General features: G+C 44.6%; 1 protein-coding gene and 1 long non-coding RNA gene across 3 annotated transcripts in view; one reads left to right on the top strand and one right to left on the bottom strand.

Moving 5' to 3' along the window:
* Window positions 1–16004, top strand: part of LOC123480793 (uncharacterized) — a 57172-nt gene that overhangs the window by 24559 nt on the left and 16609 nt on the right. The gene's annotated exons all lie outside the window — the stretch shown is intronic.
* UPK2 (uroplakin 2) lies at window positions 5630–8097 on the bottom strand. Of its 2 annotated transcripts, none has more exons than XM_024570951.3 (5): window positions 7966–8097; window positions 7390–7521; window positions 7073–7211; window positions 6733–6803; window positions 5630–6083 (listed from the first exon to the last, which is right to left on the bottom strand). In XM_024570951.3, the coding sequence occupies exons 1-5, from the start codon at window positions 8039–8041 to the stop codon at window positions 5947–5949; spliced, it is 555 nt and encodes a 184-aa protein (XP_024426719.1). In that variant the 5' UTR covers window positions 8042–8097; the 3' UTR covers window positions 5630–5946. The 2 variants fall into 2 exon arrangements, with proteins under 2 accessions (XP_024426719.1, XP_045059899.1); XM_045203964.2 differs by having other exon boundaries at window positions 7390–7524; window positions 7966–8076.

Raw genomic sequence — 16004 nt, 5'->3', positions numbered from 1 at the left:
GAGACCAGCCCAGCAGTGGGTGGGAGAGGACAGACTGAGGCCAGGCCTCTGAGCCACTTCCTCAAATACCAGGGCTCTGATTTAATTACTTTCGCCCGGCTCTGAAGGAGTTAGCTTTGATACCTTTAATCCCCTCTGGCCTCAACTCTCAACTAAGTACCTCTCTACAAAGTCTTCCCTCGAACCCCTGTGTTTCTGTGTTGGGATTTGGGTACCTGGGGGGAAGAGGACTAAGGTTCTCTTCCCAAACTACATTTGCACAAACGTTTTATTTTATTTAGTAAATTCGGTTAAGGTTTAAGAATGATCCCAAGATAGTATATTAACTTTCTAGAAGTTCTGATCAATTTTAAAGCTTATCCAAGATCGCATCTGCAGTACACCAGTACACCACGGAGATGTGATTAAATGGTGATATTTTTAAATTTTGTTTTTAATAATTAAAAATTTACAGAAAAATCCCAAGAATACTATGAAAAATGTCTGTATACCTAAATCTTGTAATTCAGTGATCACACTAATTATTGACATTACATCGCACTTTAATTTTTCTCCCACTATATACATAAACATACGTATTATTTTTTTCTGAGCTGTTTAAGAGTAATTTGCAGACATCATGCCTCTTTACCAATAAATACTTCAGTTTGTATTTTCTGAAAACAAGGATATTGGCTTATATAACCAGAAAATCAGAAATAAGAAAATTAATCAAAATCAGAAAACTTAATATTGATTCAAAACTATGTTTAATGTACAAATCCTATTCAAATTTTACCTATTGTCCCAACAATGTCCTTTACATAAATTTCTGGTCTAGGATGCAACTCAAGTTCATGGCTTTCATTTAATGTTCATCTCTTTAGTCTCTTTCAAACTGGAGCAGTTTCTCAGCCTTTTAAATCTTTTATAACATTGATATTTTTAAAGAGTATGGGCCATTTATTCTGTAGAATGTCTCTTAGTGAATGTTTATCTGGTGTTTACAGATTTTTGGCAAGAATATCACAGCAGTGACGTTTCCTTCTTAGTATATCACATCAAGAGGCACATTATGTTAATTTTCTCATTAGTGATGTTAACTTCAATCACTTGGTTTAGTGGTATCCACCAGGTTTCTCTACTGTAGCTATCTCTTTTCCCCCTTTTGTAATTAAAAAGTAATTTTGGGGAGATACCTTGATCTAAAATCCTGATCCTCTAGTTTGGGCCCACTAATTCTAGCATCCATTTATTATTCCTGCCTGAATCAATCATTACTTTGATGAATATAAAATAATTATTCTTTAGCACTGGCTGGTGTGGTTCGGTGGATTGAGTGCCTTAGAACTGAAAGGTAGCCAATTTGATTCCCAGTCAGGGCATATGCCTGGGTTGCCGGCCAGTTCCCCAGTTGGTGGCATGCAGCAATGGATCAATGTATCTCTCCCACACCAATGATTTCTCCTTCCCTTCCCCTCTCTCTAAAAATAAATAAACAACATATTTTTAAAAATTGGTTATTTAAAAAAAACTATCATTCTTTTTCTACTTACTAAGTTGGCATTCTACTGTAAGAAAGAGCTTTTCCTTATCCCATATTTGTTTGTTTGTCAGTATGGACTGAAAGGATTCTTATTTTTTAGAATGGGTTATAATTCATTACTATCATTATTTGTTTTAATCCTCAAGTTGTTCCAGATTTGGCCAGTGGATGTGCTGGCCCCCTTTGGTTCCTTTGTGTATCCTGCGTTCTCCATCAGAGCCCATCCACCCTATGCTATGTTGCTGTTGCTGGTCTCCAAGACCAGAAACTTTAAGAGTACCTGGCACATAGGAGACTCTCAATAAATGTTGCTTTAACTATAGTGAAAATAACAGCTTCCTTTTTAAAAGTGTGCTAGAACTCTACCTTTAATACTATTAAATTGTAATGATATTTTCCCTTATTATAAAACTATGCATGTTTGATACAGAAAACTGGGAAGTATAGAAAGCACAAAGGGAAAAAATAAAACAAAAATGATTCTTTGTATTAAATCAGAGATAATGGTCAATTACACTTTGATGTATATTTTTGCAATCTTTTTCATTAGAGGTGTTTCACTTTTGTTTTGTAAAAAAATGTTGTAATGCATCCACCCTTTTATAGCCCTTTTCAAATTAATCTACCATTTCACAATGTTAATATGATGCAAATCATATATCTGATAAGGATTGATATCCAGAAAATACAAAAAACTCCTACAATTCACACACACACACACACACACACAAAACCTGTTTTAAAATGGGCAAAGAGCCCTGGCTGGCGTGGCTTAGTAGACTGAGTGCTGACCTGAGAACCAAAGGGTCGCTGGTTCTATTCCCAGTCAGGGCACATGCCTAGGTTATGGGCCACATAGTAGGGGGTGTACAGGGGGCAACCACACATTGATGTTTCTCTCCCTCTCTTTCTTCCTCTCTCTAAAAATAAATTTAAAAAATATTTTTTTTAAATGGGCAAAGAATATGGGCAAAGATATTTCTCCAAAGAAGATATACAAATGTCTAATAAGCACATAAAAAGATGTTCAACATCACTAATCATTAGATCATTCGGGAAATGCAAATTAAAATCACAGTGAGCCCTGCCAGTGTGGCTTGATTCAGCATCATCTAGTAAACCAGAGGTTTGTGCATTTGATTCCAGGTCGGGGCACATTCCTGGGCTGCCCAAGAGGCAACTGATTGATGTTTCTCTCTCTCTCTCCCTCTCTCTCACTCTCTCTTCCTTCTTTTCCCATTCTCTAAACTCAATGAGCACGTCCTTGGGTGAGGATAAAAAAGAAAACCCACAATGAGATGCCACTTCGCATCTGTTGGGTTGGCTATGCTGAAAATAAACAAACAAAACACAGGAAATAACATGTGTTGACTAGGATGTGGAGAAATTAGAACCCTTGTGCATTGCTGGTGAGAATGTAAAATGGTGCACTCTCTGTGGAAAACAGTATGGTGACTCCTTAAAAAATTAAACATATGATCCAGCCATTCCACTTCTGGGTACATACCCAAAAGAATTGAAAGCACGGACGTGAATAGATATTTGTGCACACATATTCATAGCAGCATTACTCACAATAACTAAAAGGTAGAAACAAAAAAATGTCCATCAACAGGTGAGTGGATAAACAAGATATGGCATATACATACATACAATGGAAAATTATTCATTCTTAAAAAGGAATAAAATTCGGATGCATGCCACAACATGGATGAACCTTGAAAACACTATGGTGAGTGAAATAAACCAGATACAAAAGGAGAAATGTTGTTTGACTTCGTTTTTATGATATACCTGCAATAGCCAAATTCATAGACATAAAGTAGACTGTGATTGCCAGGGATGGGGAGTTCTAGTTTAACGCATATAGAATTTCTGTGTGGGATGATGTAAAAGTTCTAGAGGTGGATAGCAGTGATGAGGTTTGATAGCAGGTGGATAGCACAACAGTATGAATGCACTTAATGCTACTGAACTATACACTCAAAAGTGGTTACAATAGTCAATTTTATGTTTATTTTACCATAATTAAAAATTATTTATGTCAGTAATTTCCAAACTTTGCTGTTCATTGGAATCTGGAATCTCTAAAAAATACCAATGCCTGGATCCAACCCCCATTCATTCTGATTCTGGGGTGGGATATGGCCTGGGAATTGGGGTTTTATTTATTTATTTTTAAATATTTATTGACTTTAGAGAGGAAGGGAGGAAGAAACAATAATTTTTTGTTCCACTTATGCCACCTTTACTGGGTGATCCTTGTACTTGCCCTGGTGCCCTCACCAGGCTTGAACCTGCACCCTTGGTGTATTTGGATGCTGCTCTAACCAACTGAGCTACCTGGCAAGGGCCTGGGCATTAGGGTTTAAAAAGCCCCTATCAGGGGTGTCCAACCTTTTGGTGCCTCTGGGCCACCCTGGAAGAAGAAGAGTTGTCTTGGGCCACACATTAAATATGCGAACACTAATGAAAACTGATGGGCAAAAAATAAGGTTTTAAGTAAATTTACAATTTTGTGTTGGGCCACATTCATAGCCATCCTGGGCCACATGTGGCCTGTGGACTGCGGGTTTGACACCCCTGCTTAGATGATTCTAATGTGCAGCACTTCCCACAACACAGGGATGCTGGGCTCCCAAACCTTCCCTGGCTGGGGCAGGTAGTGGGGGAAGCAGAGCCAAACCATTCTCTGGGCATGGCAGGCTCTCCCGGTCCCTCTCCACTGTTCAGGCCTCAGCTCAGGTAGGCACCCAAACAAAGAAGGGACCTGATGTTCACCTCCTCTAATTTTTTGTAGTATTAATCACAGTTTTTTAATGTACTTGCTCACATTTTTGGGAGTCTCTTTCACTAAATTCCATGTAAGTTCCATGAGGGAGGAGTAAAGTCACAGTTTATTCCTAGCACCTTCAGTAGAACCTGGCATACAATAAATGCTCAGTTAATATTTGTGGAGTGAATAAGTATTGTTTTCCTTCTCTTCCATTGTCATTTTTGGTACTTTTCTGGCCCCTTCCTTCACTTTAAGGGCTTGTTTATTTGTTAGTGTGTTCACTTATTCAACTAGTATTTATTGAGTACTAGGCCCTATGTCCCAGGCCCTGTGGAGCAGAGGCACTGTTGCCTATGAGCAAAGCAACTGCTCTCAGGGAATGCACAGTCTGGTGGAGGAGACAATTGAATAATCATATAAATATATAATTTTAAACCATAGTATTGCCAGGAAAGATAGTCTAGGAACATCCAACCTAATGGAGAGATGTGAGGGAAGGCTTCCTTGAAGAAGCTGAATTAACTATGCAAATAGGAGTGGAGTTGGGGGTGGGGCAGTTTTAAGAGCAGGCCAGGACAATGGAATTGTGTGTGCAAAGGCCCTGAGGCAAGAGGGACCACAGAACATTGGAGGGAACATGATGAGAGCTGAGGGGCAGTTAGTGTAGAGACCAGGGCTGGTTTTGAAGGTCACCTCAAAGATTTTAATCTTTACTTTCAGAGCAATGCAAAGATCACTGACCCTTATAAGGAATACACACATTAAAGAGGACAAAAGTGAATGAGGGTGACTACTGCTCTTTTCCCTCAGTTACCACTCTTGTCCCTCTCCATGCAAGGTTATTCTACTTCTGCTCTCTCCTTCTGGAGCCCCTTGAGCCTACTATTCTCCACTCCTCTACTCCCCAGTACCCTGTCCTTTAGTCTCATCCTGGTGGCACTCTGTCTTTCCCTAGTTAGAGCCTCTAATCTTTTCCCCAACACTTCCTCTTGCTCTGCCAGCAGGTGCCCCCCTCACACCCAAAGTCCCTATGACCTCAAGGTCCCTGCATGGTGCACTAATCCAAGTTGGGTGGCCTGCTGTGGAGGATGCAAAAACCACAGCCCAGGTATGGGTCTGAGAACTCTGAGAACTCTGACTCCTGGATTCTTTTCTCGTCTGTCCCCTTTCTGCCTCCTGGGAAAAGCAACTCTGGCAATATGGGGCAGGGAGGGGACTGGGAGTGCCCCCAGCCTGGACACAGAATCTATAGCTTCAGGCCAAAGTGAACCCACAGAAGGGAAACACACACAGCGAGGTGATATCTAACTTTATTGTAAGAAGTTAGGTCACTAGGTAGGGAGGGGGTTTGAATTGTCATTGGGGACAATTAAAGAGGTGAAATGGGAGGAAAATCAATTCTGACAGGAGTGGGGTGAGGGAAATAATAGGGAAAGTTGGGTGAAAGTGAGGCCTTAGGGGACAAGGAGAGGAACAGAGGAAAGAAAGTGAGGGGAGGTGAAGGCACCTAAGGAGCCAAGGACCAGTGACTGACAGGAATAGGCAGTCTTTTTAAGAGAGATGGCAGGAGCAAAAGGCAAATCTCTAGGCTGGAGAGATAGATGGTGCCGTACTTCCTGGAGGAGCCCACCACCCAGTGCAGGTCTCACTTTCGGGCACCCAGTGCCAGGGCTATGATGAAGCCCAGAACCAGCAGGAACATAGCAACAGAGAGCAGCACTGTGATGACCACCATGCCTCCCGTCCGGGCCATTCCCAGCCCAATGGATTCCACCTTCCTTCCTGTCAGAAGAGAAAGTAGGGAGTTCTTTATGGGCAGGAGTGGCTCTGTCCTGCCTGGGCACTCATCCAAGCCCCTCATCCAGCCATCCATCATCCTTTCATCTATTTATTTATCCAACTCTCCAACAAATCATCCAAGGAATCCAGACATCCATCAAATAAACATTCATGAAGCATGTCCTATGTCACTCACTAAGGATACAGAAATTATTTGGGTACAGTCCCTACCCATAAAGAGCTTTTAGTTTAGCAGTGCAGCAAGATGAGTCAACAGGTAGTTAAAATGCCAAGGACTGCCCTGGCTGGTGTGGCTCAGTGGATTGAACACTCATCTGTGAATCCAAATGTCGCTGGTTTGATTCCCACTCAGGACACATGCCTGTGTTGCAGGCCAGGTTCCCAGTTGGGTGTGTATGAGAGGCAACCACACATTGATGTTTCTCTCTCCCTTTCTCCCTCCCTTCCCCTCTCTCTAAAAATAAATAAAATAATTTTTTTTTTTTTTACAAAATGCTAAGGGCTCAGTACTAAGACAGAGAGAAGCCAAGGGGCCAAGGGAGCTCAAGGAGGGGCAGCTGGGGGATGGGTGGTAAGGGCCAGGGAAGATTCTGTGGGCCTTGAGATGTGAAAGGGAGTGGGTATTACTTACGAGGAAGTGTGGACAATGGGATCTCTCTACTGGACTCAGTGGATGTCCCCTTCTTCACTAGGTAGGAAATGCTTTTGTGGTGGGGTTTGGAAGAGAAAGAAGAGAGAATGCTCAGTGAGTATCTGGGACATGGGGGGAAAGGGAGCCCAGCCCTCACCCCCCACAACTGTGCCTCCATTGTGCCTTCCTCCAGGAGATGCCCATTCTTGACCTCTTTAGTTGTGCCCGCACTCTCTTCCCCATGCTGACCATATCCCACTACTACCACCAAATGTCAGGACCCAGCTTCTCTTCCTATACCCCCTCCCACAGGTGCTCCAGGCCTGGGTCTAGTACCTACTAGTATTTGGTTCCTGGTACGAGGTTTGTCACCTGGTATGCACTGAGCCGGGTGACTGTGAAGCCAGCCCCACTGTCCACCACACTCACCAGCTCTCTTCGCCCACGGCATGGGGGCACCACAAAGCTAGATTTCACCACTGAGCAGGAAATTTGGGGTGAAAGTCAGGGTCAAGTTTTTGGAGGCCCCAAGGAGAAGGGGCAGTATTCACAGTTCAGACCCAGCAATGGGATTGACGGGAAGGCATGCATGAGAGAAGGGATGATTGGGATGTCCTGGGAAGGGACTAGGGGCAGCCTTGGGAATGGGTAGCAGACCTTTGCTATCATTGGCTCTCCGGACCATCAGTGTGGCATTAGCCCCTGTGAGGTGACAGGGGGGTAAGGCCACTAGCAGGCTCTCCGTCAGGGCTGGGGACAGCAGACCAGAGAGGCTTGAGATGTTGAATACTGCTGGGGGAGCCAAGAGGAAATGAAGTGAGAGAGGGGAATTCAATTCTTCTCCTCTACCATCAGATCTGGCCCCAGCCCCAGAGGACTTTTCTGAGGCTGCAGTGTCTGTCCTCTGTGGTCCACTGGCAGAACACAGGCCCTTGCTGGTCTGACCACCAGGTGGCAGGCTTGGGCTGCAGAAGCTGGATACTCTATCAAGCCTCCAGATCCTGGGTGCCCAAACTTACCCCTACCCACAGCCTGGGCCCTTCTCCACACCTCTCTGCCTCCTGGGCTGGAAGAGGACTGGGAGTGTGTTCTCAGCTCAGTGACTGATGTCTGGTCACTGTCATCGCCAGCCCCCCACCCCCAACTGGTCAGATGAGCTCCTCTTTCAGAGCCCTGGAAAGCACAGGAGGCCTCCTGTCCTAACCCCAGCCCCTCCCCAGAAATGGCAGAGACCTGCAGCCCCTGGGGCCAGGACAGCCAGCGGAATCAGGATCAAGGACAAGATTCGGATGAGTAGCAGGGATGCCATAGCTGGGCTGGGAGCTGGAACGGATGCTGACAAGGCTGCGGCTTCCTGAGGCAAGTGAGGCCCTGCCCTTGGGGTGGCTGGTTTTGTCCTGAGGGTGGGAGGGACTGGAGAGGAATCTTGTCCAACCTGCTCCTTGGGCTCTACAGCCTCAAGGGGGCACCCAGACAAGTTTTTCAGGATGGGGAGCTGGCCCTCAGGCCAGGTATAGGAACATTGGCTGGATCTTGGTGGCTTAGTCAGCTACAGAGGGGGATGGTAAGGGGGGTGGAAGTCACACCTTCTCTGGACTCACATATACAGAAGCACCAATGTTCTGTCCACAGAGGATAGCTTCCCACAGGTGGGAGGAGGTCTTCCTAGGAAGGCAGCAAGTTCTGAGGTTACCCTGATGTGCAGGAAGAGGCGAGTAACACTGAAGGGTTCCTGAAAGGGTCTTGGCTGAGCAAGAATGGGAGGGAAATAGAAACTGGTAGTGGGGGCAGCAGAGCCAAGGGTTCCAATTCTTAGTGTCCATTGAGGGAGGCTCAAGTACTGCTGCTGTGGGAGAGGTAGAGGGATGTGGTGTCAGGGAATATAAAGGGGTTCAGGTCCTTCTAGAAAGTGGAGCAAAGGGTGCCAGGGAAGACTTCTGGAGAGACCTGAGAGGTGGGCAATGACCCAGTCTGGAGGGTGGGGGTGGGCAGTCAGCCTTAGTCAGCAACCTTTGTTAAACTGTTTGAGAATAAACAAGAAAAAGAGACAAGTTCTATGGGCTCAATGAGACAGAAGTGAAGATGGAATTATGAACAGAGGGGGAAGAGAGATGAGGAGAAAGCACTGGGCAGGGGCTTGGCATGCTCTCACATATTTGTCCTTACAGCCATCCTGGGCTACTGTTATTAGCTCCCTTCTGTAGGTGTGGAAAATGAGATGCAGAGAGGTGGAGTCACTTGTAGAAAGTGGACGCTTTGCCAGGAGAGGTCGTAGATGTCTACAAAGTCTGAGAGTATTATGTGTCTTCTTGCTCCATGAACCATTCTGTCTTCCCCACTCCCAGAGAAGGGGCAGGGTCCTGGTAGGAAAGTAAGGGACTGGTGGGTTTGTGTCCTTACCCGTGTCCTTACCCGTGTATGAGCACGCTGACAATAAAGATAGAACTTATGGACCCAAGCAGGGAGTTGAGAGTCTTAGACCAGTGCTTCTCCAAATTTAATGTGTATATGAATCATCAGGGATCTTGTTAATATGCAGTTTCTGATTCAGTGGGTCTGAGGTGAAGCCTGAAATTCTGCATTTCTAATGAGCTTCTGGTAGCACTGATTGATGCCAGTCTGAGAGGCTGCAATTTGAGTTGCTACGTATACTGTATTATATATCTCCATATGTACACACCCAGGATCCTCTTTGAACACTTTTTTAAAAGATTTTATTTATTTACTTTTAGAGAGAGGGGAAGGGAGAGAGAAAGAGGAAGGGAAACATCAATGTGCAAGAGAAACATTGATCTCTCAACTGGGGACCTGGCCCGCAACCCAGGTGACCCTTCAACCCTTTGGTTTGTGGGATGACGCCCAGCCCACTCAGTCACACTACTCCAGGCACGGGATCCTCTTTGATGGAGATCAGAGGCTAGTGTTTCTCCTCAGTTTCCCAGGACAGGCTGCATTTGGGTAAAGAACTGAATTCTGTTTTTCTGGCACCTTGGGTTTTGTCCTCTCTTATTTTAAAAGATTTTATTTATTTTTAGACAGAGGGGAAGGGAGGAAGAGAGGGAGAGAAACACCAATGTGTGGTTGCCTGTCACATGCCCCCCTACCAGAGACCTGGCCTGCAACCCAGGCACATACGCTGATGGGAACCAAACCAGCAACCTTTTGGTTCACAGGCCAGAGCTCAATCCACTGAGCCTCACCAGCCAGAGCTGTCCTCTTTTAGATCAGATTCTTCCATCATTGTACAAACTAAAAGAGGATCTTTTTGTACGTTGAGTAGAACTTTGGAGGGAGCAAACATGTTAAAAGGTGGAATTCCAGAGGTAAGGGAGTCTTTCTGATACTCTTCAAATCTGGGACGATATCACTAAACCAAGATGTTTACACTTGGGCTTGGGGGTGTCTTTCTATTTCAGCCACAAACCAGGAAACAGAAAGGAGAAGTTGGATTTATTGCAGGGTGGGCTGTGTTGGGTCTGCTCCTAAGCCCCATCCCCATCTGAAATTATGAGTGGTACAGAGTGGGGGAGCTCTGACGAGATTTTAAAGGGATGAGGGCCCCATGGCTTTAAACCTTCTCTTCTGCCAATCACTCCTCCCCACCCCAGGCCCTCCCCAGGTTTCTGGAGGAGCTGAGAGTTGTGCCTTCTCCCTGCCCTGCCAAGCTGCTCACTGGTTGCTCTGGAAGCTGTGCTTTGCGGTCTCCTTGGAAACCATTAGTTGCTAAGCAACAGGAGCATCATTTGTGCTGAGCCCTCGCATCTAATTATCCCATCACAGCAGCTGAGAAGGGTTTGGGGAGCTGAGGGGGTGGGGGAGGCCAAGCACAGGAGCAAGGGGATAACTCTTAGCAGAGCAGATTCATTGACTACGTTGAAGTCATTTAAAGCCACAGCACCCTGTTCCTCTAGTGAATATCCTCATGTCTTGGAGAAAGAAAACCAGAATCACAAATGCCTTGGTGTCTCACTCTTGGACCCACTCTTTCTAGACTGTCTCTCCCTTGGGTTCTCAATTCTAAATTCTCTCAAGTTCCCTCCCCTGCCTCCTTCCTTCTAAATCCCATATTCAAGTTAACTAATATTTATTAAGTATCAGATAGGTCCCTGGAACTGTGCTAGGCACCAGGGATATAAAGATAAGCTAAATTTCTGCCCTCAAGGAGCTCCTAATCTCCCTATGCGGCCTACACTAGAAGATTAGCTCCTAAAATAGACCTACTCTTTCTGAACTACAATACTTTTTTTTTTCTTGAACTCTGGTAGCTTTTCAACCAGAAACCTCATATTAGAACCCAGGTCTGTTGAATATACTGCTGGTTCTCTTCCATAATGCCACTCTTCTGCTTCCCAGTGAATTAGAAAAATGTACCCCCCAAATAAACAAACAAACAAATAAATAAATAGAAAACTGTGTCCATTTGGCTTCATTGATGTCAACCTCTAATAGGACCTATTGTCCTCTTATTGACAAATGATACCATATGACTTATGAGGCAAGTCACTTTGAACCTTAACTTTGCCACCTAAATTGGGAAGACTCATTTCTTCCCATTAAACTAGCAAGATATGACAGGTATAAAAACTGCTTTAAAATACAGGTGCAGAAGGAATGCAGGAGATCATTGTCAAAATCTGTAGGACAGACTAGGAGAAACCCAGGGAACTTGAACCTAGAGGTAAGATGCTGTGCTCACCAGATGTTGGTCTGATGAGAAATGGCAGAGCCTCTATCCTTGAAATCTGAGGCTGGAAAAGGCTGTGAGAATGAAAAATCTCAGTCTTTCAGTTGGAAAAGACCTGGATGCTCCTTTTTTTTTTGTTCTTCTAATGTTGCCTATGATATAACCACTTAGACCAAATCTGCTTCCAGCGTTGCAACTTTGGCAAAGTTTCCTACCTAACTACTCTGAGCTGCAGTTTCCTCTTCTGTAGAAAGGGTATAAAATCTGTGTCACTGGGATATTGTGTCTATCACTCAAGCTAATTTATTTAAGAGTATCTAGCACAATATCTAGTTTAATAGATATTGATTTAAGTAATTAATCTTATCCTTTCCTTTTTATTAACCCTTAGTACAGATAAAGAGAGACCTGGGCAATTAATGACTTTTCCAAGGTTATAGAGTGAGTAGGGAATAAGATGGCATAGAATTTGGAATTTGCTTTTCCAGCTGTATCATTGATTCAAAGGAAAGGCAGTCAGTCTGAGAGGGAAAATGACTGAGATTGGACCAGCTGTTCCTTGCATAGCAAGCATGCCATAGGGGTACCAAACACACAGTAAACATTTCATTCAGTAAAACATTTGTTGAGCAACTCCTCTATGGTGGAGTTGCTAGGTGGTTGGGATACAGAGATGACAAAACACAATTCCTCTTCTCAAGTTGCTGAGTTTTAAAGAATGAACTGCAGTTAGTCTGGTTAAAATACAGAAGGGGATAGTCCAAAAAGAGGAAGCAGCATATGAAGAGGCTCACAAACATGAATTATTTTGACACTTTCTGGAACTACAAACTGTACATCTTGGTTAGAAAGAAGTATTCAAAGATGGTCATGGTGAGAGCTCTAGCTACTAGTGGGATTAGTGGCTTTGTAGGCTGTGCTAAAGAGCTTGGTATTTACCCTGAAGAAAACAGAAAGCTTTTGGGACTTCTGGTCAAGGTGTTGGTATAGGCAGACAAGGATCGCCTCTTCACACAATCACATCAAAATTACAACTAAAATATTGAGCAACCATCACTCAGAACCATCAGAAATTGAGCTGGACGGAAGTCTGACAACTACAGAATTATCCATTCAGACTGGTAGAACGGGCTGGTCCCTCACCCACATGTGGTGGATAAAAATTCACAAGGGATGTCTTGGGAGCGAGGAGTCCCAGCCCCACACCAGCCCCCAAACCCAGGATTCCAATGCTAGGAAGGTAAGTCTCCACAACTTTTGGCTATAAAAACCAGTGGGAATTGAGTTGGTGGAAGAAACTTCTGGAGCCCCAAGCAGTTCCTCTTAAAGAACCCACACATGGACTTACCTATAAAGACTTAATCCCTCTGAGCTCCAGCACAGGGGTAGCAATTGAAAGGCACTAATGGCATACAGAGATAAACTGAAGTGTCTGGCATGAAGGTGAGCAGAGGCCATTATCACTTTCCTAAAACCTCAGCCCATGAAGCCAGCAAGCTGGTGCCATATCCGAGACTCCATCAACCTGGCTAACACTCTTTGACCCTCCTTGGAGGTCTCCAGGGACTCGGCCTCACCCAACTTATGGTCCCACCGAAGCTGCTTTTCCATATGAATGGCTGGTCTTGGCTCATGCTTCACACCCTAATCCTCTCAAACAAGCAACAGTTGGCTTCAGTGATCCCAGGTTCAGCACTAGCAGCAGGCAGCCTAGATTCACAGCTTGCCTTCACCTGGGAATCTCCAAGCTGTGTGCAAGTGGAACCCTTCTCAGATTGCTTTATAGCTTAGGCAGGGTGGCCCTGGGCAGAACACAGGTGGGGCCTGACCCTGGCCTGCACCCCCTGGGAAACCCCAGGGCCAGCTCACCCAGTGGACAGCTACAGACCATGTCTGAACACCACCACCTTGACGCTGCACAGCTGATCCTCCATGGAGTGTGGAGGTTGGTGGTCAGTGGTCACAGCCAGTCCTTGAAGCTGACTGGCCTGGATAAATCCCTAGCATTGACCTGCCAACAGCAACCAAGGCTCAACTACAAGAGGGCAGTGTACCTCAAGTACCCAGCTTAGGTGATAGAGGAGGCTGTGCCACTGGACACTACAGGACACCTACTACATTAGGCCACACTACCAAGACATGGAGTCAAAGTAGCTCTACCTAACACAGAAACAAACAGAGGGAGGCTGACAAAACAAAGAGACAAAAAAAAAAACATTGCCTAAATGAAAGAACTCTAGAAAAAGAACTAAATAAAATGGAGATAAGCAATCTATCACATGCACAGTTCAAAACACTGGTTATAAGGATGCTCAAGGAACTTAGGGAGGACCCCAACAACATAAAAAAGATCCAGTCAGAAACAAAGGATACACTAATTGAAATAAAGAACAATTTACAGGGAAACAACAGTAGAGTGGATGAAGCCAAGAATCAAATCAATGATTTGGAACATAAGGAAGCAAAAAACAACCAATCAAAACAACAACAAGAAAAAAGAATCCAAAAACATGAGGATAGTGTAAGCAGCCTCTGGGACAACTTTAAGCACTCCAACATTCGCATCATACAGGGTGCCAGAAGGAGAAGAGAAAGAGCAAGAAATTGGAACTCTCTATTTCAAACACTAATGAAAGAAAACTTCCCTAATTTGATGAAGGAAATAAACATGCAAGTCCAGGAAGCATCGAGAGTCCCAAACAAAATGGATGCAAAGAAGCCTGCTCCAAGATGCATCATAATTAAAACGCCAAAGGTTAAAGATAAAGAGAGAATCTTAAAAGCCCCAAGAGAAAAGAAGTTAGTTACCTACAGGGGAGAAAAAGACAGTCAGCTGATTTCTCAAAAGAACCTTTGCAGACTAGAAGGGATTGGCAATATTCAAAGTCATGAAAAGCAGGGACCCACAGCCAAGATTGCTCTACCCAGCAAAACTATCATTTAGAATTGAAGGGCTGCTAACGAGCTTCCCAGACAAGAAAAAACTAAAGAAGTTCATCATCACCAGACCAGTATTATATGAAATGTTAAAAGGGCTTACTTAAGAAAAAGAAGATCAGCCCTGGCTGGTGTGGCTCAGTGGATTGAGCACTAGCCTGCAAACCAAAGAGTTGCTGGTTCAGTTCCCAGTCAGGGCACATGCCTGGGTTGTAGGCCAGGTCCCCAGTAGGGGGAGCTCCAGAGGCAACCACACACTGATGTTTGTCTCCCTCTCTTTTTCCCTCCCTTCCCCTCGGTCTAAAAAGAAAAATAAATATTTTTTAAAAAGTTGAAGTGCTCACTCTGGAGGACATGGAGCATCTCTATGGGGTAGTCTACATGGCAAGGGACTGAAGTCTCCTGTCAACATCCAGTGAGGAACTGATATTACAGAACAGACCGGGGGGCAGGGGCTGAACGATATGTAAGATCCCCCTTTTTCTCCAGGGTTTCCTCCCCCGTACTAGGTTTGCTTTGCCCACCACCAGAGGAAAGATGTCTCTCAATGCCAGAGATTGGTGAAAAGGAGAGGAATTATTATTTATTTAAAAGTTATACAGACTTAAGTTCTCTAGAATAACCACAAACACACACAGTCCTTCCTTCTCCCTCTGCCCAGTCTGGGGTACCGTATCTCAGGAAAGAAGTAGAAGTCCAGTGATTCAGGTTCCTGGCACCATCCACATGGCAAAAAGAGAGCACTTCCAAAGCCGTGTGATCCTCCCTGCTATGGGTGCCCGTGCCTGGGTTTAAATCCCTGAGCCAATCTTCCTCTGCAGCCCCATTTCCAATTCCTCCTACAATCAGTTACACCTGCCAGCATTCCCTATTCTTCCAGCTTTACTGGGCTGCCATAATACATCCGGGCAGGTGTGGCCCCATGGCTTGGAGCTAATCATCTCCAAGCTCTCACACAGGCGCTGTAACCATGGGGAGTTGCTTCCCAGTTGCATTCTGGGTTGAAGTCACTCCCATCCCCCTGGCTCAAAGCCTGGCCACAGCTATTTAACATATCTATGAAACCAGTTAAAGGTTATAGATATGTTAAATGACCACACCAGAGGTTAGCTGCAAAGCTGTTGCTATGCAAAACAGCTCTCAATGGCCCTGCTCCCTGTGTCCCATCCCCCAGCTCAGAGTGGTGTGGGTGAGGACATCATATATATATATATATATATATATATATATATATATATTTTCCTAATATTTCCTGAACACCCTGAGTTCTGGACCCCATTACAAATCCCTATTTGGGCCCCCCCTCCTTGGCTGCACACTGTTACACTGAGATGTCCAGCCAACAGCCATGTACATAAACAAGCTTGGAAGCATATTTTCCAGGCCCAGTCAGGTCTTCAGATGATGATGGTCCGGGTAGACATCTTTGCTGCAACATCATGAGACACCCTGAGTCAGAAACACCCAGGTAAGTCTCTCCCAGATTCCTGATCCTCAGAATAAATGTCTGTTTTTATAAATCACTAAGTGTTGAGGTCAGTTGTTATGTTCTATGGACATTTTCATAATTAAATATGTGAGTCTAGAGCAGAGAATGGGTATGGAATAAAGAGAGGGAAGGTGAGCAATGATTAAATTCATGAATGTGAAA

The sequence above is a fragment of the Desmodus rotundus genome, chromosome 5 (genome assembly GCF_022682495.2).
Source record: "Desmodus rotundus isolate HL8 chromosome 5, HLdesRot8A.1, whole genome shotgun sequence".
NCBI classification, from domain to species: Eukaryota; Metazoa; Chordata; class Mammalia; order Chiroptera; family Phyllostomidae; genus Desmodus; species Desmodus rotundus.
The sequence above is the reverse complement of the archived record's forward strand: the minus strand, read 5'-3'. Positions and strand labels throughout refer to the sequence as shown.